At 51.2% G+C, this 13291-nt stretch overlaps 3 protein-coding genes across 3 annotated transcripts; 1 reads left to right on the top strand and 2 right to left on the bottom strand.

The window, feature by feature from the left end:
* Positions 1-592: 592 nt before the first annotated feature.
* HER10_EVM0011732 (uncharacterized protein) lies at positions 593-2047 on the bottom strand (the record flags this gene model as incomplete). The annotated part of the gene is made up of 1 exon (XM_035481155.1): positions 593-2047. The coding sequence occupies one exon, from the start codon at positions 2045-2047 to the stop codon at positions 593-595; it is 1455 nt and encodes a 484-aa protein (XP_035331875.1).
* Positions 2048-8373: 6326 nt separating this feature from the next.
* HER10_EVM0005414 (DHHC zinc finger domain-containing protein) lies at positions 8374-9762 on the bottom strand (the record flags this gene model as incomplete). The annotated part of the gene is made up of 3 exons (XM_035475033.1): positions 8374-8985; positions 9152-9561; positions 9615-9762. The coding sequence occupies 3 exons, from the start codon at positions 9760-9762 to the stop codon at positions 8374-8376; spliced, it is 1170 nt and encodes a 389-aa protein (XP_035331472.1).
* A 3035-nt stretch (positions 9763-12797) lies between these two features.
* HER10_EVM0003631 (uncharacterized protein) lies at positions 12798-13133 on the top strand (the record flags this gene model as incomplete). The annotated part of the gene is made up of 1 exon (XM_035473298.1): positions 12798-13133. One exon carries the CDS (start codon positions 12798-12800, stop codon positions 13131-13133), a length of 336 nt encoding a protein of 111 aa, XP_035331364.1.
* Positions 13134-13291: the final 158 nt, after the last annotated feature.

The following is a 13291-nucleotide window of genomic DNA, read 5'->3' as shown; positions in this document are numbered from 1 at the left end:
GTGTGTGTGTGTGTGTGTGTGTAATAGACTGGCAGATTTCCAAGCCAGCATTGTGGGAAGAGGCTGGCGATTTATACCTATCGAGAACCTCTCTGAACTTGCCCGAGCCCTGAAGACGTGCCTGCATCTCCGAGTTTGCTTGGCGTACCGAGTTGTAATTGAACCTTGATCACCTCCAACCCTGAGAGGTAAGACCTTGGGCGTCAACACGGATGAAGATTCACGACTCAGATTGATCGAGTAACTGCAATGAAACGAGGGGCGGAGTGGTAGGCGAGGAGGGTTACTCTTTTCACTCTAGCACTTCAGGTGGCTGCGGGGCTAGTCATGAAGGCAACAACTCGAGAGGCGTTGCATTCAGTGCGGCATATTCTAGGATTAAGGATACCTAGATCATATTTGGTTGATGAAGTAGACTTTCGGGCATCTCCAGCAACATATTTTTCTTTTGACACATCTTCAGGAAGGAGGGGAACCGAATGGATGTGATTAAGCTCTAACAGTTGAATACTTAGTGGCTCTTCCATATCAGCATATTCAAAAAGTAAATGCGCAAAGTCCAATTCTCCATCGATAAAATACTGGGCACAGACTAAATGCTACTCTCATCCTCGGGTCCAGGATGATTCTCGCTGAGCTGGTCCTCTGCAGCACGAGTGCTTTCCACACTAGGTGACGAGACCGAAAAAGTCCTGAACATTCTATCGAGATCTTGAATAGCATCGGACATTGACTCCTTGTCAACCCACTCTCTGAATGTGGGCGACGGCAGGATCACCAGATCCCGGAAGTGCTTCAGTGCAATTTGGTTCGATAGAGCTACTCGGAGTGGTAGTAGAGATGGGTCCGGCTCTTTAAATATGAGCTCGAGCTCCCGCCTGCCATCTGCGGCGTCGTCAACAAAACTAGTGGTACTCACATCATCGTGCTCCTCCGCACGAGGATAGTCGATGATGCAGTTGATCTGAACAGTTCCGACGCTGAGCACAAATGATCGAAGAGTGGATCGTGGCCAGCGTAGGCAGCCACGCGACTCTAGGTATTCCATATAACCAAAGACCTTATTTGCGAAGGCGCCGGGTTCCTCAAAGTATTGAAAATTTCGGTATAACTTGCGGAGGAAAAACTGTATCGGTGTCCGCATACCCTCCCAAGTCCAAACACTCGACGGGTCGACGCCATGACGCAGAAGTAGATCCACCTTGGCCTCGAAAAGAGCCGGGATTTCCTCGTTCAGGGCATTGTGCCAGGCATGCCCAGCAAGCTGCGGTGTGAGTTCGCAGGCGACAGTTGCTCCGCACCCGAATAGGAAGTCCATCATTTCGATAGAGTGCCCGTCCGCAGTTGCAGCTTCGGCGAGGGCCATGTCGAGCTCTCTGGCGTATTTCGGATGTCGAAGCATCGGTTCCTTCTTCTCCTCCTCGTGTTCATCTCTCAGATAATGGGCCTCCGATATCTTCAATCCATACTGATCTGAATCCCGACCAAAATGGGATCTGAGTTTCTCTAAGATAATCTTCATCGCCTTTTTCTTATATATCCAGAACTCTTCTTCGGATGTGTAGGGCTCGAAATCTTTGTACCAGAACGTCATGTGATAGCGGCTTCTCGCTGCAAGTGCGAGAGACCCGAGTCCGGTTGCATCATGGACTTGAAGCCAGTCCCTGGTCTCACGATACTCTGAGCGATTTGGAACGTCGACACTGAATACAGGTTCAGCTCCATTACCGAGAAGGACATTGGCAGCTTTGAGGTGACCTCCCAGGAGGGCGTCGTGGAGGCAGCTGTCTAGGTAGTGTTGAGGCGCAACACAATCTGGCCTGATCTGACTTTTCAAAACCCGCAAAATTATATCGCTTTGGTCGTTCCGCACTAGTCCCAGGAGAACGGCGTGGTCCCGAACAGCTTTGCGGTACAAGAGCGGTGCGATATATACGGCAAGGCCGCGACAGGTGAGTCGGAGATGCCGAAGGCATGAGAAACTGAGGTCTGAACAAGCTGCGATTTGCAAGATAGTCTCAGGTGGTAGAGATTGAAAGCATGTCATCCTGACTCGAGAAAATCTGTTCAGTGTGTTATGCAGAGAAACGAACAATTGACTTGGTACGGAACAAGTTTTTCGCCCTCATGAGCGGCCATCATCGTAGAATCGGAGGTGGGCAGCTTTATCTACGGATTTGAGATGTTCAAACCAGACGCGGTACTCGGGAATGATCAAGTCTTTGATTTTGACTGTGTTCGCAACAAACAAAGAAGCTATTCACAGCGAAGTTCACCACAACCTGAATAGCTTCTTTGTCCGCCCGAGCCCGGACGGGCAACGGTGCGTTGCCGTTTTTTTCCCCCCTCAAAGCGGGGCCGCTTTCTTTGCCCCAACCACCAGGAGACACCACGACGTACGTGGTGAGACCGTTCATCCTGATGCTGTTGATCAATTTGCAAGCTTGATGTGACTTTATCCCAGGCCAGTAGAATTTCTGCAACGTTCGTCTTCTTTGTTAAACATGTTTTACCTCGGCGATTGGTAGGCGAGATGCTCCTGACATCGACTTTCAACAGGGAGGAACTACAGCACTTGCAAACATGTGCGCATGGAAATAAAACCTAAATTCCTGCGTTGATCCTGCGAAAACACCGAAGTTATCATAGGCATGTATCCCAACAAGACCTGTTTCCCCATTTTCTCCAGTAGGCAGGAGCTGAAGAGACCGCTGACAATCGCTTATCGGAGGTTGCTTGTCAAACGACAGATCTGAACGCGTTGCTTCTACTACGTATAGCATCGCTCATCGCCTCGTGTCCCGAATGGCTTCCGCCTCAAGTATGCCCTGGTGTTCCGCACTCCATCCCTCGGCCATCTCCCCTTGCCCTCCAGATAATCCTCCATGCAGCGGATCCCACCGCACTTAAACGACCCTCTAGCTTGTCCAAGCCGATCAATATGTCCCTTTCCACCAATGCCCTATTTTGCCTCTCAAAGCCGGCATTCTGTATGGACTTGGCAGTGGTCTGGGAACTGGACGAAGACTTGTGGTCAGTGGTCAAGCTGGAGCACAGAGTGATTGAAATGAGACATACCCTTCGGTGATCGATTGATATGCGACACGGCGACGTATCCTTGTGCCTCTGTTGAACCCTTCCGCGTCATCCGAGTAGGAGCTGCGACGCAGCCACAAGCGCGGCCAGACTTCGAGTCAAGAAGCTGAAGCACAGGTCAGTAACTCCAAACCATACCATGAGCAGACCTCCAAATACTTGTTGGCTCTCAACGCGATAAGACTGTCGTCACCTGTGCTGAAACATCAGTAAATTTCCATCATGCAATAAACATCAAGATGCGACGTACTTGATCCTGGTCCAAGTACCGGTGTCCATGGCGTTGAATGGTGGTGGCTTGCAACGTCCCGTCACAACGCTCGCCTGCAACTTTGAACTCGCAGTCTGCAAGCTCCAAGTGACTGGGTTAGCAAGACGCCAGCGCTGCGAGATGTGTTGTTCTGGTACCTGTGCTGATCAGCAGCTGCAACGTTAGATCGTGACGAGGGTACAAGCCTTTGGGTGAGCGCGGGTAGGCCACAGCTTTCTACCGCCCTAGCATCCACGCCCCAGGTGTGTGGAAAAAGACAAACGGGTCGTCCAGTTGCGTGCAATGGATCCATCTGCTGAGAATAATGGTTGAGCATTCAAGTGCCCATTGAAGAACTGTTCTGTGAAGAAGGCTTCTCAGCTCGGCGTCAACCGGACCCGTTTCCGTTTGTCGATAAGCGTCTCTGATGTGAAGGTTCCAAGTGACGAGGTCGCATCAAGAAGAAAGGTGGACAATGATGAATGATTGACGATTTGCCGCCTGGTGACCGGGGCATGTCCGCCGCGGGCCCCGAAGACAGTCGCCGAGAGTCAGCGACTGAAGCCGACTCCAAGAGTGCTGATGCAAAGCCGAGAGAAGAGTGCCAAACAGCTGGATGGGCGAGTTGTGTATCACCCTTGCTGGGCCAAGAATGAAATGAGAGAGATGCCCGGCTGTTTCAAACAGAGATCGGTGGGTGGTCTAGTGTGGTGCTTCTGCTGCCTCGGAAGCGGGTTGAAAGATAGAAAGATGCTTGAAGGGTTTGAAGGTGCGAGGAGTGCCAAGCTCCTGTGACATTGGAAGTGAGATGAATCAGAGGGGTCGTTGTCATATGATTTGAGGAGTTTCTGCTGCCCCAGCCACATGGGGAGAGTGCAAAAGAAGAGAAAGTGTGATCTGTTGGGTTCTTGTCGCCGGAGGAACGTGGAGTGAAGAATGAGATGTGTTGAGCCATATGTTTGCTTCTGCTGCCTCAGAAGAAGAACAGGAAGCAGGGGAAAGAGAGAAGTCCAAACAAGGTGATTGACGTGTTGAGTGCCGAGCTCAAGTTGCCAAGAGAACGAAGTGAGGAGAAAACATTTCTGCTGCCCCAGAAATGCCGAGTGAAAGTGATAAGGTTCGGGAATGGAGAGAGTGCCTTGTGAAGTACTGATTTCCTCACACCAGAGGAAAGTGAAGTGAAGTTCAAAGTTGTTGAATAAGGCGAGATGCCAAGTTTCTGCTGCCCGAGAAACGTGAGGTGAAGGCAAGAAAGTGCCAAAGAAGTTGAAGGATGTGTGTGTGCCAAGCTCCCGATAATCAGGAACATAAAGTGAAGACCGAACCGGTCCAAGTTGCCGAATCGGAGTGAAGTGCCGAGTTTCTGCTGCCCCAGAAACGTGAAGAGTAGCCAGGAATGGCCAGAGAAAGATGTGTGAAGTGTTGATTCCTCCCGCCAGAGGAAAGTGAAGTGAAATTCAGAGATATTGAATAAAGTGAGTTGTCGGGTTTCTGCTGCCCCAGAAACGCAAAGTGAAGACAAGATTTGCCGGAAGAGTTGAAGAAAGGTGAGATGTCAAATTCCTCTGCCAAAGGAAACTGAAGTGAGGGAAATGAAGTGATGACCCAGAATGAAATGCTACGTCAAAGTGGACTGACGCGTTTCTGCTGCCCCAGAAACAAAATGAGAGAAGAAGGTTGAGTTCACGAGTGCCAAATCGCGAGCTGAGAGTGCGGGTGAGAGAAGAGTGTTGAACGTTTCTGCTAAGTCAAACCCCCCACTTCCTGGCACCCCCCTGTTTCTGGCACCCACAAAAACGATGGGATCACAACCCAACCTCCTCATTACTATTAACTATTGATCCTCAACCACACCCACTACAATACAACTGCCAGCCTCACTAGGGCATTCAGAGTCGCTGGATTCAGCCGTAATAACCTCCTTTTCACCCGCTTCGATTTGAGCCCGATGGATATCCCTGATGTTCGCAAACTTCATCTGAACAGTCTTCCTCTTCCTAACTGCAGCGTTGGTAACTTGAGCCCTCAGGTGAGCCAGCTGCTGCTGGGCAGCTGCCAGTTGCCAGGCCTGCTCTGTGAAGCCTTTTTTCACCTTCCTGAACAGCAGCCGTTGAGTGCTGGTATCATTGTCGAGTTGGGTGTATAAGTGCAGTTGACCGCTGAGCTCTGCCAGCTTCCTGGGTGTCGACCAGACCACTGCAGAGGAAGCAGAATCCATGGCTCAACAGGGTAGTTTGTTGACCATTATGGCATCGCTTTTGCCCCGACTGGTTGGTTTGGGTGTGGTGGGCTTAGCAGAAGGCTCAGGTAATACCATAGGGTTCATCAGGGGCTTAACCATCGCTACAGGGTGTAGACCAGTCCACTTCCAACCACTTCTGATGTTCGAGACTGATAGACCAGCAAGTCGAGCCTTCTGGTAACAGTCCAGGAAGTTCCTTTTACCTATAATGGTAGAGTCGTTCCATTGAGACAAGTAACCGAGCTCCTTCCGATAGGCTGACTTAACAGGGCTGAAGACAGACTGGTCAAGTGGCTGGAGGACATGAGAGGAGTGTGGTGGTAAGAACAGTAAATGGATATTGTTAATATAGCAATTCCACATGAAGTCTGTCGTCGTATGACTCCCATGCCCATCCACAATCAACAGTCGAGCCTCGCCCTCAGCCTCGGGCATAGTCTGTGGGATAAACACCTTCTCTAACCATTCAATGGCAGTTAAGTCTGTAGTCCAGCCATTATCTGTTGCTGTAAACTCCCACCCATCGTATGGAACCAGATGTAATGGAAACCACTGTTGTTGGACCGTCTTCCCTTGAAAATGATAAGAGGACGAAGTGCCCTACCCAAGGCTGAGATACACTCAATGATAGAGACCCATGCCCTCGACCCAGGTTGTTTCTTGCGAACAGACGTCGTCTCAGCCATGCCCAGCACTAACCCATTAGCTCCCTGACCCTCGAGGATGCCAGTCTCATCCATATTATATCTGTTGGCTGGTTTGATGTCCTTGATCTCAGGGATAGCAAGGAACTTAAACCAGTTCCTAATGACCTCAGTAGATGCCCCATTAACGCGTCTAGAATCGATGGAACGACTTCTCTGAACCTTAATGATAGGGTTCCTTCTCACGAAGGCATAGATCCAGCCTTTTCCTAATGGTTTGGTATCCCCAGCAGCAGCCAGAACTCGCTCTGCGAATTCCTTCACCTGTTGGTGCGTTGGTGCGAGGCCCAGCGAAGCCTGAATGCGAACCCATTGTGCCAGCTACTCTCCTGGTCAGGAGACAGCCTCTGCCAGTCAGCAAAAGCCACTTTCCTAGTCTGACCACCTTGGAGACGTAGTTGGAGGGTTGATCGTGGTATCCCACTCCAATGAGGCTCTTTTGACTCTTGCCGTTTGAGATGTCCTCGAGAGCCTGACGAAGCTGATCTTCGGTATATTGAGGCATTAGATATAGAAGAAGGTATGTGCAAAAATGAGCCCATTTGGACTCAATTGAAAATGTTGTGATAAAAGGAGGTTGGGGTGGGCATTGCGTTGTGGTGGATTTTCGCGTTTTTGTGGGTGCCAGAAACAGGGGGGTGCCGGGAAGTGGGGGGTTTGACTTACCCCAAAAACAGATGATAGATGAAAGCCAAGTTCACGGGTGCCAAGTCGTGAGTTGAGGGTGAGCATGAGAGGGAAATGCTGGTTCTTCCTGCTGCCCCAGGAAGAAGATGAGAGAAGAAGGCTGAGTTCGCGAGTGCCAAGTCGCAAGCCGAGAGTGTGGATGAGAGAAGTGTGTCGTGTTCCTGCTGCTCCAGGAACACTGTGCCAAGACCAAAGTCGAAGCGGATAAAAGCGTTGGTTGAAAGTGCAATGCCGAGTATCTGTGGCCCAAGAAACATGATGTGAACCGAGAGCCAAGAGCTTGAAGGCAAAAGTGTGAGAAGTGCCAAGTGAAAACAGTCTGCCAAGTTTCTGCTGCCCCAGAAACGAGAATGCATGGTGAGAGACATGATGTCTGACTGTGATGTCTCAAGAATGATACGTCTCAAGAATGCCGAAGCGTCGACCAAAGGTCCTTGATTCGTGGGAATGAGATGAGGACAAATGGTGAAGTTTCTGCTGCCCAGAGACCAGGTGTGAGCATGATTCGAATGCATGAAGAATCAAGCTTGACAAAGGATGGACCAAGATGAGTTGTGGGAGATGGAGAAGCCACCCATGTCCGTGAGTATGTCGGAAAGTCAAGAGTCTGTGGAGACATTGTCGAATGAGAATGTTGTCGAGTGAAGAGTGGTGGTCGAACCTCAAGGCAAGGTATGGATGGTTGCCGAGGTTGATGACCGAGGTGATGAGCCTCTGTTGATTGCAGTCTCGCAGGTAGCTGTGCAAACTACCTGTGCCAAAGCCACATTGCAGATGGTATGATGGATGTGCAATGGGTTCGGAGTGATGAGAAAAGTGTTGAGTGTTGAGACTGCAAGGAACCCTGGGGTGAACAATGCCTGGTGTGTGTTTGATGGTAGGCAAGAGTTCGAAGTCACAATGTGTGTTTATTGAAGTTGAGAGTGAGAGTGAGTGTGAAAGTGAGTGTGAGAGTGAGAATGAGTGTGTGACTTGTCGAGAGTTTGAGAGACCCAGGGGTGGCAGGCTGTGTTCCAATGACAGAACAGTGACCCGCCGTCGCGTTAGCTTCGTCGTCTTCGATCGCCCGATCGCAATTTCGACTACTAACAGCCGACACCAGCGTGAAGGTGCGACATTGTCGGCCTTGTTTTTTAAAGAGGTTGTCATCCTCCAAGTCCAAACGAAATTTCGAATGGATGGGCGAGGCCTGTCAGGATCATCAGTCCTGAGAAGGCGTAAACATATTGATGCCTGTGTGCACGGCAGGCTGGCATGGCTTTGCAGGAGATGGCGAGACAAGGTGAGTAGCTGGTTCCTCAGTCTCCACGGAGGGGCGCGTAACCGACCACACAACCGTGTTCCAGGGTGCGACGAGGCGATAACATGTCCTCAAGTCGCCGGGCCGGCGTAGTCTAGTCCTCTGAACTGAACCCGTGTCGGCGGCGGGAGACGGGGTTGCGGAGGGCCGGGGGGAGTGGCGTCAGGTCGATGCTCGGCGGGAGAGTCAGAGAGCGCGCTTCCATGAACGCTGCCCACTTGGGGCCGAAAGGAAGGTCCTCAGAGGGGCTGGTTCCGTACTCCCACACGCGGCGCGGGATTCTCCAGAAGAATGGCCATTCCCAGATGCTGTCGCCGAGAGCTGCTCGAAGGTTGCCGATCAAGCCCAAGTCCCAGGGATTGAAATCGACCAAGACATGTTCGAAGCCGTTGCTCCCATTGATCACCATGGGCCATGCGGGCTTGGGGCGGCCGCGGATGAAGATTCCGGTCTCCAAATGGGTCTGGTTTCGGCAGGCCTGGTTGAGCCACTGTCCCCGAAATGGAGCCCTCTTGACCCAAAAGAAAACAAAGGGGAGAGATGCAGCAGCCACAACAACAGGAGCCAGAACCCACCGAGTTGACCAGGAGGGGATCGCCCAGAGAATCGTACCGAGAGAGAACAGATGGTAGATCAAAATCCACACCGTAAAAAGGAGGTAGGATTTCTGGGTTTGGAGCGACACCGCCGTCCACAACCACCAGCACTAACAAAAGATAGTCAGCCAAGTTCGTTTCATATTTCATTCCCAGCGCAGCTTGTGAAAAACTTTCCAAAAAGTTCCCTCAGAGGACTGGGCCAAAGCCATGGTCACCTTTCCAGGAGGAAGTGGAAAGAAGAGCTCCGAAACAAAAAAAACAAAGACAACTTACCCAGTGATCGAACAGGGGAATGCAGCCCAGGTCCTTGCCCTCGTAGGTCTTCCCGTGGTATATTCTGTCCAGAATAGGCCGGGGGCCCTCGCCAGACTCCGGGTCAGAGAAGAAGAGACAGTGGCGGCAAAGGTTCGGACGGAGTCCCTCGGTAAACCAATGGCGCGCATTGTCCTCGTTTGGCAGTGCCTGCATGACCGGCTTCAAGAAAAACTTCGCCCCTTCCGGAAAGGTATACCCGTGTCTGACTATACGCCAGGAATACACCCAAATCACGCAGAGCGGGCCAAGGGTATGGACGAAAACGAAGAAGTAAACACCGAGAAGGACACTGGCAGTAGCGGCGGTCGAGGAGAGAGGTTCAACCCAAACGGGCGGGGCTCTCAAGGCAGGCAGGAGGTGCACCGTAACTTATATAGATCAGTATATACAGGCAAAGAGGCAGAATAAGCAGAGGACATACCCAGAACGTGACAAACGACCCAAGTGGTGACGACGAAGTCAAAGACCAGCAGCACCGGGATGTAGGCCGAGACCTTGGCGAAGATGGCCTGGGCTAGAGTGCTGAGCACTCTCAAGAGCCACGTGATGGCAGCGGCGGCGGAGTCCATGGCGAGGCAGGAGCAGGGCAGGGCAGTTTGGATGAAAGGATCAGAAGATTGGATGAAAAATCACAGAAGAGCAGTTCAGATGAATTCAATCTGTAGTCAAGTTAGCAAAATCAGATCGAAAAGTCGTCCTTTGGGGGGGTCAACATACCGTTTCTTGTGGTCCGAAGAAGAGAAGAAGTTCAGAAGAGGGGAGCGGGGCGAGGAGAGGATTAAGTACGACGCCCACGAGGGGGATTTTCCGGGCTTCTTTCCTTCACTGATTTGGTCTGTGACTGCCATACCTTCCTCCTTTTCGATAACAAGCAGGCACGTCACACATGAAGACACCACAATGACGACACGAGTGGAAGGGACAGCGAGGGGAAGGTACACTATGTCGAGTGACGGAAGGCCCTTCATACAATCCAAGCAGCGTTCCAAAGTACCTAGGGGGAAGGTACGCCTTGCACCTCAAGGATGAATTCGCAACAGCCATCAACCATCACGAATACCACCGTCCGCGAAACTGTTTACACGGACGCAGCATAGACGATGCCTCATTCCTTCTTGGGTACCAATCGTGTAAAGTATACTGTCACCTTTCTTCCAGAATTCAGCGAGTCAATCGAGCACATCATTCTCCTCTGGGTTAACTGAGCTTTCTCCTGTAAGGGTGAGGAAGTAGTCTGTTGACCTGTCACCGGGAAACAGTCGCCCATGGGCGGTATGTGCTTCCCCTAGCCATGATTCCTCTTGAAAGGAGCACGCAGAAAGAGCACGTTTCTAGGATCTGGGAGATCGAAGCAGCAGGCTCTCGGGGTGCTTATCTTGTCCTTCCTTCCATTCTACCTTACACGGAAGGCACCTTACGTTTGATTGCAAGTACCATCTGATCTTCTGTGAACGACAGGGTCAGTGCGCTCCTGCCTTTTGGTTCCTGCAGACTGTCAGGCAGGTCATGGGCGGGAAGGAACAACATTGGTGGTCAAATGTAGGAAGCCAAGATACGGCAGGATGGCCGGTACAGCATGAGCAGAAGTATGACCCATGAGGACGGAATTTTGGAACTACTACATTCATTGGCTTCGCGGCGGAGAGACGAACGACTTGGGCAAAGAATCGCTGTAGATCGAGCGAACCATGCAATACGAAACAAGACTGAGAGCACCTTATCCTTCATCCTGAATCACAGCAGGAATCTTACAGGTTTTCTCTGGTATCAGCAGAATTGACGACTGGTACCTAGTCACATCGATGTTCATGTACAGTTGGACATCAAGGGTCTTTCCTGGCATCCATTTCTAACGGGACCTACTTGATGACTGGACAGGCAATGACGAGCACCCATCCGGCGAAGGATTGCGAAGCAGGTAGTCACCTCAGCCTGGTACTTACATGATGTGTTCTTACCCGACCGTCCTTGTCGGGTGTCCTGCCCCTGCCTCCTCGCCATAACAGTCCTTCCCCAATCTCCCGGACAAGGTAGGTAGGTGATGGACACCTCCCATCCCTTCCAAAGAGCAGCCGCGCTCGGTGAATTGGACGGGTTGGTGACGTCATTGGATTTCCATCGAATTCGAAAGGCAACAGGAGGAAGATATCAGGTAGCCACGAGCCCGTGGTCCTTTCCCGGGCATGGTAGTGTGACTGAAGGTGAGGTGTCTTTGCACTTGTGGAAAGGCAGGTACATCGACCGTTGAAATCCGCTTTTATGATTGGTCGTATGTTTTTGCCATTGCACTGTCTCACATATGCCCACCAGTTGATTACCTAAGGCACCTGGCCCTCAGCAGGGTGCGGTGACCCCCGTCTGAACCCACCTACCTAAGGTAAGGTACCTTAGGATCCTCACGCGCCTCACATCATGCTGAGGCAAAGCTTTTGGTGGCCCTGTGTTCTCCTTCTTCGTCTGATGTGGCGCAGTGCTTGCTGCGCACTAAGAATGATCGTTGAGGTGTGGATGGCCATATGATCGTGTTACTGACGAGGCCTCGTCCTTTTATTTTGCTCCCCGAGAACTGGATGATGTACAAGATTACACGCAAAAATCACTTCTCGGTCCGCAAAATGACGTCCGAATTGAGGAGGCTCTCTCATGTCGCCTCTGGGCTCTTTACTCACAAGGTCTTCCTTTCGACCTCTTGCATGGTCAGGTACCGGACAAGCGACCGGTCCTTCCATCTTTCGAAGGCATCGCGGGTCATCGGGTGCTCCTGCTTCTGCCTACCACGTGTGAATGGAACCCTGAATTTTAATGAACGAGATTCCTGTAGGACCAAAGGCCGCTTCTTTTTGATGCCGTGTGTGTCGACACTGACAGCATTCCAAAATCTCAATCCATTCCTGCGTAAGGTAAGGTAGATGGCCGAGAGGTTCCAACGCAAGTCAGCCAAGATATGGCCATCAGCAGAAGGGGAATTCTGGCAACGAATAGGTGGTGACATTCTCTCGAGCTATTTCCGAAACCTAACTTGAATACCATCTAAGCCACCTCAGTCCCTTTTCGGCCCGGCCAGCAACCACGACCTGTCGACGAAGGAGACGTATTTCCGGGCAATCAGTGGCTGTGGTCTCACAACCTTGAAGCTTGGTTCAAGGTCGCTTTGGTCTCACCGACCACGAGAACTGGCGCAGGCCAGACAAGGTTTCTCGAGGCCATGGTAGGTTTCAAAGCATCCGCCATACGCAACTCTTGGAGCGGAACACGTCCATCGACCCACTGCCAGGATGGAAATGAATGTTACCTATGGACAGGAATATAAAAAGGACCATACCTCCCAGAAAAGCACGATAGGACGCTTAAACAGAAGGCACTCTTCCACTTATAACGTCTCTGATTCTTAGGAACCAGGCCCTCTCCAGGCTTCATTCCTCATCTATAAGCATCTATCATTCACAAACTTCATCACTAATTCACTGCTCTTCTATCAACCAAGCATCCACCCTCATCCAGCATCACCTGTCAAGCCTCGGATTTTACCCAGGCGTCTTGGCACAGTGGACGCAAACGACATCACAAGAAGCACTACTCCACAACACAGTTATCAATCGCCAAGATGAAGCCTACCGCTGCCTTTTTCGCCATCCTCTCCAGCGTCTCTCTTGCAGTTGCAGGAGAAATTGGAGGGCCAAAGGAGGAAGAAAAGCTTTCCAGGGGACCACTCCCCCTTCACCAGCTCCCCGAATGCTGGCAGGGCTGTCTACAAAGCGAGAATCACTGGTATCGACCCGACATCAACAAAGTCAGCGTCTACTACTTCTGCGTGGATCCGCTGTTCGACACTCGCTTCTGGTCCTACCATGCCCTTGCTACATGCACGTACGGCGCTTGCAGCAAAGCTGAGGCTTACGTCGCGCAAGACTGGTACTTTGATATCTGCCAAATGAACTAAGCTTCAAGGCCAAGGATATCCAGTCAAAGTACCCAGAATCGACCAAGGAGGGAAGCAGCTTTTGAGGCAGTTTTCACTCTTCGATCAAAACACATTCGCAAATTGCGATTTATTGACAAATACCCCCGCGCTGCTACCACACAAACTTAGCAGAATGG

The sequence above is a fragment of the Colletotrichum scovillei genome (assembly GCF_011075155.1).
Source record: "Colletotrichum scovillei strain TJNH1 chromosome Unknown Contig00007, whole genome shotgun sequence".
Lineage (NCBI taxonomy): Eukaryota > Fungi > Ascomycota > Sordariomycetes > Glomerellales > Glomerellaceae > Colletotrichum > Colletotrichum scovillei.
The sequence above is the reverse complement of the archived record's forward strand: the minus strand, read 5'-3'. Positions and strand labels throughout refer to the sequence as shown.